Source organism: Carcharodon carcharias, chromosome 17 (genome assembly GCF_017639515.1).
Source record: "Carcharodon carcharias isolate sCarCar2 chromosome 17, sCarCar2.pri, whole genome shotgun sequence".
In the NCBI taxonomy this organism is placed as follows: domain Eukaryota; kingdom Metazoa; phylum Chordata; class Chondrichthyes; order Lamniformes; family Lamnidae; genus Carcharodon; species Carcharodon carcharias.
In genome coordinates, this window is record NC_054483.1 from 92,859,098 (window position 1) to 92,872,216 (window position 13,119).

General features: G+C 39.6%; 1 protein-coding gene across 1 annotated transcript; it reads right to left on the bottom strand.

Annotated features, from left to right (window-relative positions):
- Positions 1–1,112: 1,112 nt before the first annotated feature.
- LOC121289680 (homeobox protein vent1-like) lies at positions 1,113–5,053 on the bottom strand. The gene is made up of 3 exons (XM_041209304.1): positions 4,777–5,053; positions 4,147–4,352; positions 1,113–1,184 (listed from the first exon to the last, which is right to left on the bottom strand). Exons 1-3 carry the CDS (start codon positions 5,051–5,053, stop codon positions 1,113–1,115), a joined length of 555 nt encoding a protein of 184 aa, XP_041065238.1.
- Between the last annotated feature and the right edge of the window lie 8,066 nt (positions 5,054–13,119).

Sequence of the window (13,119 nt, forward strand, 5' to 3'; positions counted from 1 at the left end):
AACTAGTAGCCAGATCATTTTAAGATCATCTTCAAGATTCAATGTGAAGGAATTATGTTGTTTCACTGTGAAACACACTTTACACTGAAGCTCATTACAAATACTTTTATTGGCATGTTCTTCCTATACCATTGCTGCTTCCATTATAGGTTAAGTTCAATACTGTAATATGAAAGTGTGATGAAAATAACTAATCAATATCAAGGAAACAGAGCTGTACGCAAAAGTATTTTTACTTATTTAGGCTGTTATAAATCTCAGGAGAGGTAGCACTGCACTCGTTCAAAGAAAGGAATGGACAAGGGTTCCCACTACTGATTGCTGCCCAATGACAGTTCAAAATAGCTATGACTAACCCACAATATTCAGGAGGGACTATCATTCAGAAGTATTGGCAGTGTCTGACTTCTACAATTCACATCCCAAAATACATTATTAGAACTCTCAAACTGGTTGAGGCAAACCACAGGGAAATGGGTCCAAATGTTTTATCTTATGAATATGATATCATGAGCCAGGAGCTTTCTGCTTACAGAAATAGTGGCTCTGACATACAATGTATTCTTGTGATAGCTCCTTTGAGAACTTTGAAAAACATAATCTTATCGAATGATTTACAAGTTTCAATAAAGAGGAATGTTCCTCACGATAGTGCAAACCAATGCATTTTCCCTCAGTAGCACAACTTGATTTAGGCTGCATTGTACGGGACAGATTGCTTATGAAAATTTAGCAATACATCATGATTTAGTACATATAAATGCAATGACATGCCACATATGATTGCAAAAATACGAGAAAAAATAAATATACTATAATATATTGCATGATGAAGGTTTATAATTATTCCTTTTGATGTGAATCTTATGCTGCTGTAGATTTACTCCTTTATTAGATACTGAGGTATGGATGGAATCGACAACCAGCAGCTTTTGCACCTAGCTGAGGTAAATTTGGCTTATGTTCAAGATGTGGTAAAGAGGTTGAAGTCTGGGTTTGTTGAGGTCCAAGTTTGGCACAATGAGGAAGGAAGCTGGAATCTGCCATGGGATACAGACTGTGAATGGAGATATATGGATGAGAGAAATACTGAAGGAATAATCTGGACTTAATCAGGCCTCAGCCTGAGCATCTTGAAGCTGCTGTTTGAGTTTCATTCGGCGATTCTGAAACCAGGTTTTGACCTAAAAGAGGATATAAAATGACAGATCACCATCAATAAATAAGCCATCTGGTTTGGAGCCATGTGAAGTACCCGAGCACAAATTACAAGTTTTTCCTTCCTGCATGCCCGCCCCCTACAACTCTTGTAGGGTTGTGCCTTTTGTAGGAAAGTGTGTAAATAACATGTTTGACATCAGAAGCTGTGCAGAATATTGTGGGTCTGAAGTGGGGAGTATGCAATGAAGTCTGATCCTGCTTTACACAAAATTCACACTACTGGACATTTTCTAGGAAGGGTCACTGAATCATTCAAGCTGACCTTTTCCCCTCCATAACCCAGGGACTAAAGCAGCTTATCTGCTGAAATCGGTCACCATAATATACACAGCAAATAGAAGAATTCTTTGTTTTTAACAAACCATTAGCAGATCTCCAATGGGATTTCATTGTCTGATTCAGAGGATATGTTGCCTTTACAGCAAGTTATCTTTCAGAGAGCCTTCAATGTGGTAAAACATTATAAGTTGCTTCACAAGAGCATTATCAAACAAAATTGGGCAACAGGCCAAATAAGGTTATAGGACAGACAATCAAAAATCTACCTCTTTGACTAAGCTTAAGGAGCATCTTAGATGGAAGAGAGATAAAAAGCCAAAGGGGTTTAGAGAAGGAATTCCAAAACTTAGGGCACAGAAAGATTATGATAAAGCCATCAATAACGGAAAGATAAAAATTGAGGATAAGAATTGAATGAGAGCCAGTATCATTGAGGCTTATACGCCTAGAGAAGATTAGAGATAGGGAGGGGTGAGGCTATGGAGTTTGGGGGGGATGGTGGAGCAGTAGACTTCAAAACAAAGTTGAAAATTTTAAAAGTGAGGCCTTACCAGACTGGGAGACAATGTCGATCAGGAAGCAAAGAGGTGATAGATGAAGAGAACTTGGTGCTAGCTAGGATATGGTCAGCAGAGTTTTGGATGAGCTCAAGTTTATGTGCACTGGAGGCTGGCCAGGAAAGCACTGGAATAGTCAATTCTAAAGGTAGAAAAGGCATGGACAAGGATTTTAGCAGCAGATGTTCTGAGGCAGAGATGGAAATATATGATCTTGGTGTTTTAGCCTCAGGGTCCAACAAGATACCAATCCATGTAACATGTAATCTATTATGAGGCTATTCATTAATGGTAATTACATATGTCAAATTATATTTTTACTACAGATCATTGTGGGAGTGTTAGTGACATTATAACCTTGAAATTTATGTTTGTGTGTACATGTAGTGACAGGAGTAAATTTCAGACTCTATACTGCTAGTGGGACTGTTTGCCAATATATTGTGAATTTGGGCACAAACCTTCTGAACATTTAGATTCTAGCTTTTAAATGGAAGATTTACTTTCAAAATAGGGTGAGGTCATTTTTGAGTTTCACATTCCATGTGTGACAGGGGGAGGCAGAAGGTTGGGAAAGTGTTGGAATATCAATACAAAAGAGGGGTTCTGGCTTGTGGGACCACTGATATGGTGGCAGTGGAGTGTGGGAATTTTGGAAGGAGTTATTGTGTTTCTAAGTATTATTTTTAGATGCAGCAGTAATGGGAAGATAAGATGTTTGTATCTGGGAGGACTGAGGAGTGGATTCTACAGTGAATTAGCACTGGAGAGATAAAGACCTAGGAGTGTTAATAATGGAAACCATGGAATATGACTACATTAGATTGGGAACAAGGACCTAGGAGAATTTTGAGGGTTTTTTTTCAGATTCAGCAGTCCTTGGAAATGGGAAACCCGATTGCTGTAGCAATGGGGGTGAGTTGTTGGTATCATCACAGGGACAGAATGGCTCAGCAATAGAGCAGTTCACATCAGACTAAAACCTAAGTATCAAATAGCTTCGAGGTGGGGGTTGGGGGGGGGGGGCGGTGCATGTGTATGGTGAGGGAAATGGTGTTTAGCGAGGAGGACTAAATGAGAACTGTTAATCACCTCCATTTAAATCAATGAAAACATTCAAACAACACAGAAATTAATCACCACGTTCACTTGCCAATCAGTTGGATTTCCTTCTTGGCTGTTTTATATTTGTAGTTAGCACCATGCCATATGCAGTAAAATTAAAACAGCAAATTCTAGAATTATATGGTAGTTTTGACAGTATTTATAAAGAGGGAATTTAGGTCAACATTCAAGTGTAGATCCTATGAGAATCTGTTGACAAAAGGCCCTCAACCAAAACTATAACCTGTCTGTCGGTTATTCTGGTACTTTTTGTTGTTATTGCTGTTTTACAGTGGTTGGGAGGTTTTTTTTTTAAATTGAGTCCCTCTTACTGATCCACTGCTAGAATGCTGGATGTTTAAATGTGGAAAGATTGCCCATTTGCCTTGAAGAAAAACAATGCCACTCTTTTCTAAAACAAATACAAAAGCAAGATACTGCAGATGCTGGAAGTCCAAAATAAAAACAGAAAAGGCTGCAAATGCTCAACAGACCTGACAGCATCTGTGGAGAGAGAAGCAGAGATATGTTTCAGGCTGGTGATGAACTTTCATCAGAGCTCCGATTCCTTCAAAGACATACCTGAGATCAAAGAACTTGCTGTGTGCAAATAGGGGGAGGGGGAGGAGAAAAGTCTTCCCTATTTTTCTATGGGAGCACTTTAGGAGTTTCCTGTAGTGTATCATTACACTACCCAACCAATGCATCACGCTGTTTAATAGCAGGATTCCCTATCTTGGGTAAGTCAGCTGCCAGATTGGGAAGAAAACTCTCCCTTATTTTGGAAAAGTTGGCTATAAAGTGTTAAAGAGAGAAGCCCACAAATGAGTTAGTTGGCTTCCCATTCATTTAATTGGCTAACGTTAAAGGGGTACGTTTAAAAGAAAGACTCGGGAGTTTGGTTTGGACATGGTTAGATGTAAATTTGAGATGGGGAAGGTGGCGGGGTGGGTGGGGTGTGTGTTGGGAAAAGCCCTGTTCTCACCTGTGTCTCTGATAGGTTAAGTTCTCCAGCTAGGCTCCGCCTCTGGTCGGATCCCGGGTATGGCTGACAATGGAAACTCAGCTCGAGTATGCGCAGTTGTTCCACGGTGAAGACAGTTCGGAGGCGCCGGCGATCAGCCCAATCCTCGATCCTGGAGTCACTGTCCATCTCTCCGGAGGCGCTAACTCTGCAGGCGGCGCCGGCTTCTGTACAGAAACGCAAACATGCAGCTCACTGTGTCTGTTCAAACCATGCTCTTGAGGCTTGCTCTCTGTCGACAATTCATTGACTTTCCTGGTTAAGTGCACTTTCCAAAACTCTGCTACTCTGGGATTTGCAAGGACCCCACACAATCACTGAGGCGGGATCATCTGGTTAAGACAGCAGCCCCAAAGCCCATTTTACCAGATTGATTAGAAGGAAAAAGTAAATCTATTGTAATGTACAAAACGCCGATTAGTGTGAACCCTCTAAATAAAACTGCCCAGGACTTGAGAAATAACAAAAATAATCAAAAAGAAGTTTAGGGCGAGAAAAAGCGATCATACCCAGGGGAAATGTAGGTAAAAGTTGAAACTAGTTCATTAACAAGGAGCAGGATTTCCATTCAATTTACCCATCATTACTTACCGAGGAGTTCAGGAGCTGTGTGTGGAGATTTGCTGCCTTGGTTATTACTCGTTACTGAGCTGCCGCTCTTTTTAATGTGGCTCCTTGTGTCTTTGTCATGTGCTGTCTCTGCTCTGCACAGGTCACGATGCCCTGTCTCCTGTTCACCTTGAAGCGCTTTGCTGCTGGGAGCTGGATGGCTGTCCAGGTTCTGGCTCTGGGCTAGATTCTGCCCAGGCTCGTTTAGTCTTCGACTGCTCCGTGCCAGCCATTCCACGGAGAATGCGCCTTCCAGCATCGCTAGAGCCGAGCAGGACTGAAAGCTGCAGCTGTTTTAGAAAGGGCGAGTATTTATGGGACGTTTCCTTACACTGATGAGTAAATTTGTTTCTACATCAAAGCGAGGATTCCAATAAACAAGAGTTTGACTCACCAGCAGTCCCTTGTAACATTCGACAGAAGAGGCATGAATACACGACGTGATAAATTGAGGATATCGAGATGTGGCGCCAAGTTCAACTAGAAATAAAATGGCATTATCAATATAACGATAAGTGTTGGTGATGAATTAACTCGGGGTAAATACTGCGAATCCAACCGCCAGGCCATCACAGACACGATTATCTGACAGCGCCCAAACACAACACATTTATAGCAAAGGGGAATCCGTAACGATTCAAAAGGGCAGCAGTAGTTGCTAAATCAGATCAAGCTGTTCCTTACGAATATCAGTTGGGTTAATTCAAGAGACACTAATCGACATTCTTTTTAAAGCATGTCAGTCTTTTATCCTGGACGAAAGCGACTAGCTCAGGCGCAGAAGCTGCCATTGACTCTGGTTAAAAGTATTAAGAATACTCGGGATTTGATAAACATGTGCCGCATAAATTTCCCATTTTCAGTTGTGGCTGTATTGTGCTTAGTTATCACGTTTTATATTAAGGTCGTTATTGGGACATAATGACTTAATTTGCTAATGTTTTTAACTGTGGAAATAGACTTTCGTGACAGGAGCTAATTATGCCTCGGATCGAAGGGCGACCCATAGCTGTCACTCACCAGCAGCTGAAATATGACCGAGGTGTTTTTTTGCCGAGCAAGTGCCTGTACTTCACAGATGAAGGATGGTGGAGTAGATAGTTTCCTCTGCGTCCCTCTTTTCTTGACATCGTAAATGAAATGATAAGTGATTATTCTTCACCGAATCAGTTATGAACACAACTTCACGATGAATATATTTGGCACCAGCTGAATGTCACTAATGATTTATAAGTGCTTTCTTCTGTCAGTGAAGATCAACTTTTATATATAAAAATATAAAAGAATAGATTATCCAGAGAGAAATGGAATGGGGCGGAGGAGGGGCAATGTCAGATTGGAAAATAAAACCAGCGACCTGTATTTATATTTTTGAACGCTTTAAGGCACTTCACATAAATGTTATGGAGCCGAAGAAAGATCTTAGGGGAGATGCCTAAAAGCTTATCAAAGATGTTAAGATGTGTTTCAAAGCAGGAGAATGGGGTGGAGAGGCTTAGAGGGGGAAATCCAGGGTTTAGGGTCAGGATGGCTAAAGGCCCAGTCTTCAATAATGGGGCAAAGGGAGTGTGGGGGGAGGGGTGGTGTACAAGAGACCAGAGTCAGGGGCCACATAAATATCAGGCTGGAAAGGATTGCATAGGTTGGGAGGGAAGGGAATTAAACAAGATGAGTTTTTCAGAAGTTGAGACCTAGGGGATCAGGAACCAGGGTAGGCTGGAAGGACCGGCCTTGTGCTATTCTGACAAACAGCAATGAGATTAGTGATGGTCATCACTTGTTTTTTTTTAATAATACCTCCTCCATCTTTTATCCACCGGAGAGGATAGACAATCCTCAGTTTAATATCTCAACCAGACAGCCTCTTCCGACAGTATAGCACACCCCTTGTGTGCCTTTTAGCAGCTCTCTCAACTTGTCCTGCCATCTTCAAATACTTTTGTGAATACACCCCTAACTCTCTCTATTTCTGCACCCATTTAATTTATATTGCCTCTCCTCAGTCTCCCTGTAAAAATGAATCACTTCACATTACTCAGCATTAAATTTCATCGACCATTCCGCAGCCTGTTTATATCAGCCTGGAGTTTGTTACTCTGATCGTCCCTGTTTACTACATTTCGCAGTTTTTGTGTCATTTGCAAACCTTAAAATTATGCCCATACCTACATTCAGATCATTAATACGAGAGCAGTGGTTCTAATTCCGATCCCTGGGGAACATCACTGTGGGCTTCCCTCCTCCAATCTGAAAAACAACTGTTCAATTCCCTTTAATCTCCTAATTTATTATGTGGTGCTTTGTCAAGCGCCCTTTGAAGGTTCATATACATTTCAACCGCACTAGCCTCATCAATCCACTCCATTTGATGAAGTTAGTCAACGGCGATTTACCTTTAACAAATTAGTTCTGACTTACATTTATTATCCCATACATTTCAAATGCCAATTATTTTTTCCCCACATTGTCTCAAAACGTTTCCCACCACGGATGCTAGGCTGGTGGCTGTAGTTGTCCGCGTTTATCCTTTCGACTTTTTTAAACACTTATTTCAACCATGTCAACAAAATGATCGAAAAAGTTTTCGTACTTTTTGACCATATTGCGTCCGTTTCCATATGCTCACTTCTGCAAATATTATTTATTGACTCTGATTCTTTAAATAAAATTTATGACACTCGAATTTCCAGGAAATTTGCATTTATTTCGTACGGACAATGCTGGTACGTACTACGGAATGGAAAATGCATCTTCTCACTCGCAGTCTTGAATCATGGTGTATTGCTTTTGAATAATTTTTAAAAAACGCAAGGACAGAGGTGACCCTTTTTGCTATGAAGTTACTTTCATATCTAGATTAAAGAACATCAGATTTAAAGTGACATGCAATATCAGATATATCCAAGTAGATGTTGGTCTTAAATAGAAGGCAATAGATGTGTCGATATTTTATATAAAATAAAAATAAGATTTCTCATTTTAAAATCTCAGGCTGCAATTGTAATTGCAATTGCAATGTTTTCCAATTATGTAGAGATCATTACTACAGCTCCACGTTTATATACAAATCAACTTGCATCAGCTCTAATTAGAAAAACCTCAGAGGCCTAAAAACAGCCACAAATGGATATCAAGTTACTGAGGGTATAAGAATCACCGTTATAATTGAGCGTAGCTTTTAAACATGTACCGAATTTCTACCCCCGATAGGACCCACATATTTTCGATCATTTTAAAGCTCAAGCCGAGATCAAGTCTCCTTTAAAGAAATGACCCAATAGAGTAAAGCAAATTTTGAGTTGATACTTTAATCAGGTGTTGGGACAAATCATGAAATGTAAACAAAACGAATCGCAGAAATACTGATCCAGACTAAACAGCATACACTCCTATCTTATTCACGTATAATGTAGTGTCTATGTGTGGGTATTCAGATTGCCAAACATCGCCAAAATATTTTAAACCTATTCTTACAATTTCATTGTAAAAGTATCAAATCTTAGCGACTTCTCAAAATAATGCTTTATTTTTGTGTTTTAGCAGAATTAAGTACATGTTGGAGTTTTGTTTCTGTGGTTTCACTAATCTTATTGGAACCTATTTTCAGGATGTGGCTGAAATACGTACTTGAAAAGCCAAGTCACTGGTCAGTGAGGAGTCTTGAGCAAAAACAGAATTACCTGGAAAAACTCAGCAGGTCTGGCAGCATCGGCGGAGAAGAAAAGAGTTGACGTTTCGAGTCCTCATGACCCTTCGACAGACTGGTCATGAGGACTCGAAACGTCAACTCTTCTTCTCCGCCGATGCTGCCAGACCTGCTGAGTTTTTCCAGGTAATTCTGTTTTTGTTTTGGATTTCCAGCATCCGCAGTTTTTTTGTTTTTATCTGAGGAGTCCTGAGGTGCAATTATACTGTTCCACGTGGTATTTTTGGCGTGGTGCATTTCTCTTAACCAGAAAAGCTGTTTGAGAGTTGGGTATACAGATACAAGGTTCTGTTCAACGTTTGCAGAAACCAGTAGCATTTTTAACATGAAATATTTGAGTGAATCCAGCTGAAAGTTCAGCTTGGAATAAATGGGAAAAGTTCAACCATATTCTCCAGATTGTGTCAGCCCGAATGTGGGCCTTACTCAGGAAGATTCCCAACATTGTTGGTGTTTGCTTCTTATTTTCAGCATTTACTCATTAATCGCCAGAAAATTTGTAGCTCATAATATTCTGCGCGTTAGGACTTTTTACAAATTGTCACAATTGTCTTGTTTTAATCTTCTGAATCAGTGGATAAAATGTATTAGGTGCACACGTTGCCAGCTAGCAATTTTTTCATTGAGTGTTTTGGGAGACACAAATCTTGATTTTCTGTGTGCGCACAAAAATGGGGGGGAGATCATTTTTACTCTGTGAGACATTGGAACCAATTGTAAACTCTATTCATAACTATCAGTTTATGATTTAGTTGCACATAGGAAAGTTTAGCTGTGAACGCTTCACCATAAAGCGTAAACCTAACACCAATCCTAAAATCAAGGTTTACGGGGAACAGGCAGGAATGTGGATTTGGGGGTGGGGAAGCGGGGAGCATGGTGTTGGTGGTCAAGATGAGATCAGCCATAATCTTAAATGAATGATTGAGCAAGCTGGAAGGGCTGCATGGCCTACTCCTGCTCCTATTTCTTCTGTGTTATCCCGTCAAACAACCACCAATAAATACTGAGATAAAAACAAAAAACTGCGGATGCTGGAAATCCAAAACAAAAACAGTATTACCTGGAAAAACTCAGCAGGTCTGGCAGCATTCTGTTTTTGTTTTGGATTTCCAGCATCCGCAGTTTTTTGTTTTTCACCAATAAATACTCTGGGCCTAGGTCTATATATTGCATGTAATTCCTGCTGGTACCGCCAGAGCTGAATGAGTCGAACTCATTCACTGAGTCCAATTCACTGAGGTCTGGTGGTAACTACTTTTTCATCCCACGGGGGAATCTTCTCCTCAGGACACGAACTGTTAATTAAAATGTTGACAGTTTAATATTCATTTCCATTAAGGAAGCTAATATAATTGTAGAAGATTATGACTAACCAAATCTGAAGTCTCTAAAAAAAATTGGTTTTGGAATTGTGCTGTAATCACAATTGGTAGCCAAGTCACTCGCGGTGCAAGGTGAAAGCTGTCCCATTTAATCTGGAAAGTCAAATGTATGAAGGGGGTCGGAGGGGCAGCCTTCAAAAGTATGTCCTTCCCCTCGTTAGAGGGGAAGTCAACCAGGATTGTGGCTGCTGATGGTTACTGGATATGAAATTTTTAAAAAACTGCAAATCTAAACACAGAAAATTACCGGGAACTCCCGTCTCAATGCTTGTAGAGTTCGTAAGGAATGGGTCACACGCTCCAAATGTCAGCGTGCATTCCCTTTATAGGGATTCACTGACAGTGTGTTACCAACATATTCTGTATTATCGCTGCTCAAAAGTGCCTGTGCATGGACAAGAGGGAGGAGGAACTATTTAATCGGTGGGTCAGTGTAACCAAATCCTACATAAATTTATAAAGAACATTTTATGCTTTTGTTAGACGGACAAAATCTTCCCTCAGCGAAGAGAGAATAAGGCTTAGTTGTGAAGCACCACCCAACTCACCCCTTGATCAAACAGCGTTAGCTTCACGCAAGAGTAATAGTTGTTTTAGATTGCGTTTAATGCGGTGCTGGTGTCGTGGATACTGAAAAGGCAGGTTTCCCGCTGTCAGCAATAACTTGAGTAAAAATTGTTGCATTTGTTGCAGGCAGCCAGGTCCATCCTTTTTTTGCTAGACTTAGGGAATGTGGCAAGATTACTCCGAGCTGCCAGCTAAATGCTGTGGCAGATCTATTTGCTAGGAGTTGGTCGCTTAAAACACCCCAATTTAAACCCGAGGTATAAGCAGCTACTGGCTAGTTGCCCATGGACTGCGATCAGAATCAATGCATTAGTCAGCACCATCCTAAGGGGATGAAAGGGGATATCACTGGGAGGGGGCGGTAGGGGAGTGGCGTGGAAGGGCTTAAACCAAAAAATAACACATTCCAATTTAAAAAGGGATCATTTATTGTATTTAATTTAAGATAGAGTGCAACATGGACTCTTCCTTTAGAGCGATGGGCCAGAATGATGATACTATTGCTTTTCTAATTAAGTTTTATAAATTGTGCAGTTTATAGTGCTGCTGCTAAATGAACTGTTATGTCTTTGTATTACCTACACATTCCTTCAGACGAGTTTTGAATACAGCCCTGACATCTAATTTACAGTCCCAGCTCGCTTTTTCCTCCCATAGATTTTGATGGGATTATTTTCAGTGCTTTTCTCTCACTGCCATTTAAAAAAATACAGCTGTGAACTTTAATATGCTTCTTTGAGCTTGAGCAGTGATTGCTTAACTTTAGTATTAATTATTACCAGGCATAGTTTTCAGTTTTAAATTTACGGCCTTTAAATATTGGACACACAGAAGCATGTCAAACCTAACATAATTGTGGCTACATACATGTAAAGCAACACTTGTACCTTTATATTTGGGCTCAGGATTTCTTGATGTAAGTGTTAGTTTGCGTAATTGACAGTGACTCATTCTGAAGTGAACTATATATTTACTGACATATTTGACAAATCTCTGCATTAAAATATAATTATTTAAAAATATATATAGTCTCAGTTGGTTTAATCAGTCCGATATTGAATAAATGAGCACATATTTTCAGTATAGTTTTATGACTTCCGATTTGCACCCGATATGAAAATCTACTTGGAAACAGAGAAAACACGTAGGCACCGAATCTGAATATTGATGACTTTATTAGAGGAATGAATAGAAACATGAGGAAATAAGATTCAATAGTTCGATTTTCTTTGAAAGTAATGTATTGAAAAAGAACAACGTACACACCACGTAGGCAAAGTGATTGAAGACGACATGCTGCGATATAGGTTTCGTTTTCTTCGTGGTCCGCGATGAGGAGAAGACGGAGTCTCCATCGCCCCATTTTCCCATGCCCTATGCCTCTTTAGACCAAATTCTCAAAGAGGTATGTGCATAGGAAAAAGGAACAACAAGTACAGGCGAAATTCAAGGAAGTCTTGTGTAATCCTTTAATGAAGCCATTTATAAGCCTTTGTTAAAATGGGACAAGGAGAATCAGTCAACTGTAAAGTCTGAATGGATAGTCCAATCTTATCAGGACTATGACATTGAAAAATGAATAGATCTACACAAGCAATTAATCGGTTACTATTTCAAGCTGCTATATTTTAGTCTCGATAGCAAATCGAAGATTTTCTCAATCAGAAAGTTACCCATGTAAGTATATATAAAATTTAAGCTACACGATACAGCATATCGGTGCCCCAAAATAAAACTCACTTGAGACAGACATGCGCTTTATAAAATATTTTGTTCAAAAAAAGTTATGTTGAAATATCTTAACTCTAAGAAAAAATACATTACGCCAAATTTTAACTGTAATAATAGTTTCGCGATCACATAAAGTTTCATCTAACCACATCTATTCTTAGGTTAGGTCTAGTCATCAAACGTTATTGATGAAATAAAATACATTAACGTCAGCTGTCTAATTTTACATCGATATTATTCTATGTTCGGAATTATGTCCAGCTAATTTTCACGACTAAAGTACTACTCACCCCTCTTGCAGACAGAATACCGAGAAGCCGTCTCTCATCCACATTTATCCCATTTGAAAGACCTTGAGAGCTTATTTAACAACACACTGTAACTGTTTTCGGATACAAAAAAAATCAGCAGCAGACTCGGGCCAAGGTCTCTGCTGCACCTGCAAAAATTTAGTACAAAGCTCTTGTTCAAACGAATAGCACGTATCTATGAACTGGTCATGGAAGGGTTGATATGTATAATTGCAAAAGAGTTGGAGGAAAAAAAGGTACATTGTTAACAAGATGTGTCCCATATTCGAAGAGATTGCTCTTATTATCATCTGTTGATACATCTTATGCGTCAATGCATCCAAGATGATGATATAATGGAGAACTCGTAGTTCCAAGGAGCTTACAGTAAGTTTCTGTCTTATCTCACTGCCTCCCTTCCAACAGATATGACAGGGCGCAGGCATCAAGGACATAGTACAAGGATTTTTATTGCTGTACAAGCAAATCTTGTGGGTGCCAAGGACAAGAAAACTGGATTACGTACTTCAGGAATTATACCCACAGAAATGAATCTTTTAAATGTATTAATATAGTGTTGTCGATATTAATATGTGAAATGTGCAACTCGTTGCAATTATGGAATCCTATAAATTTTATGTCTGCT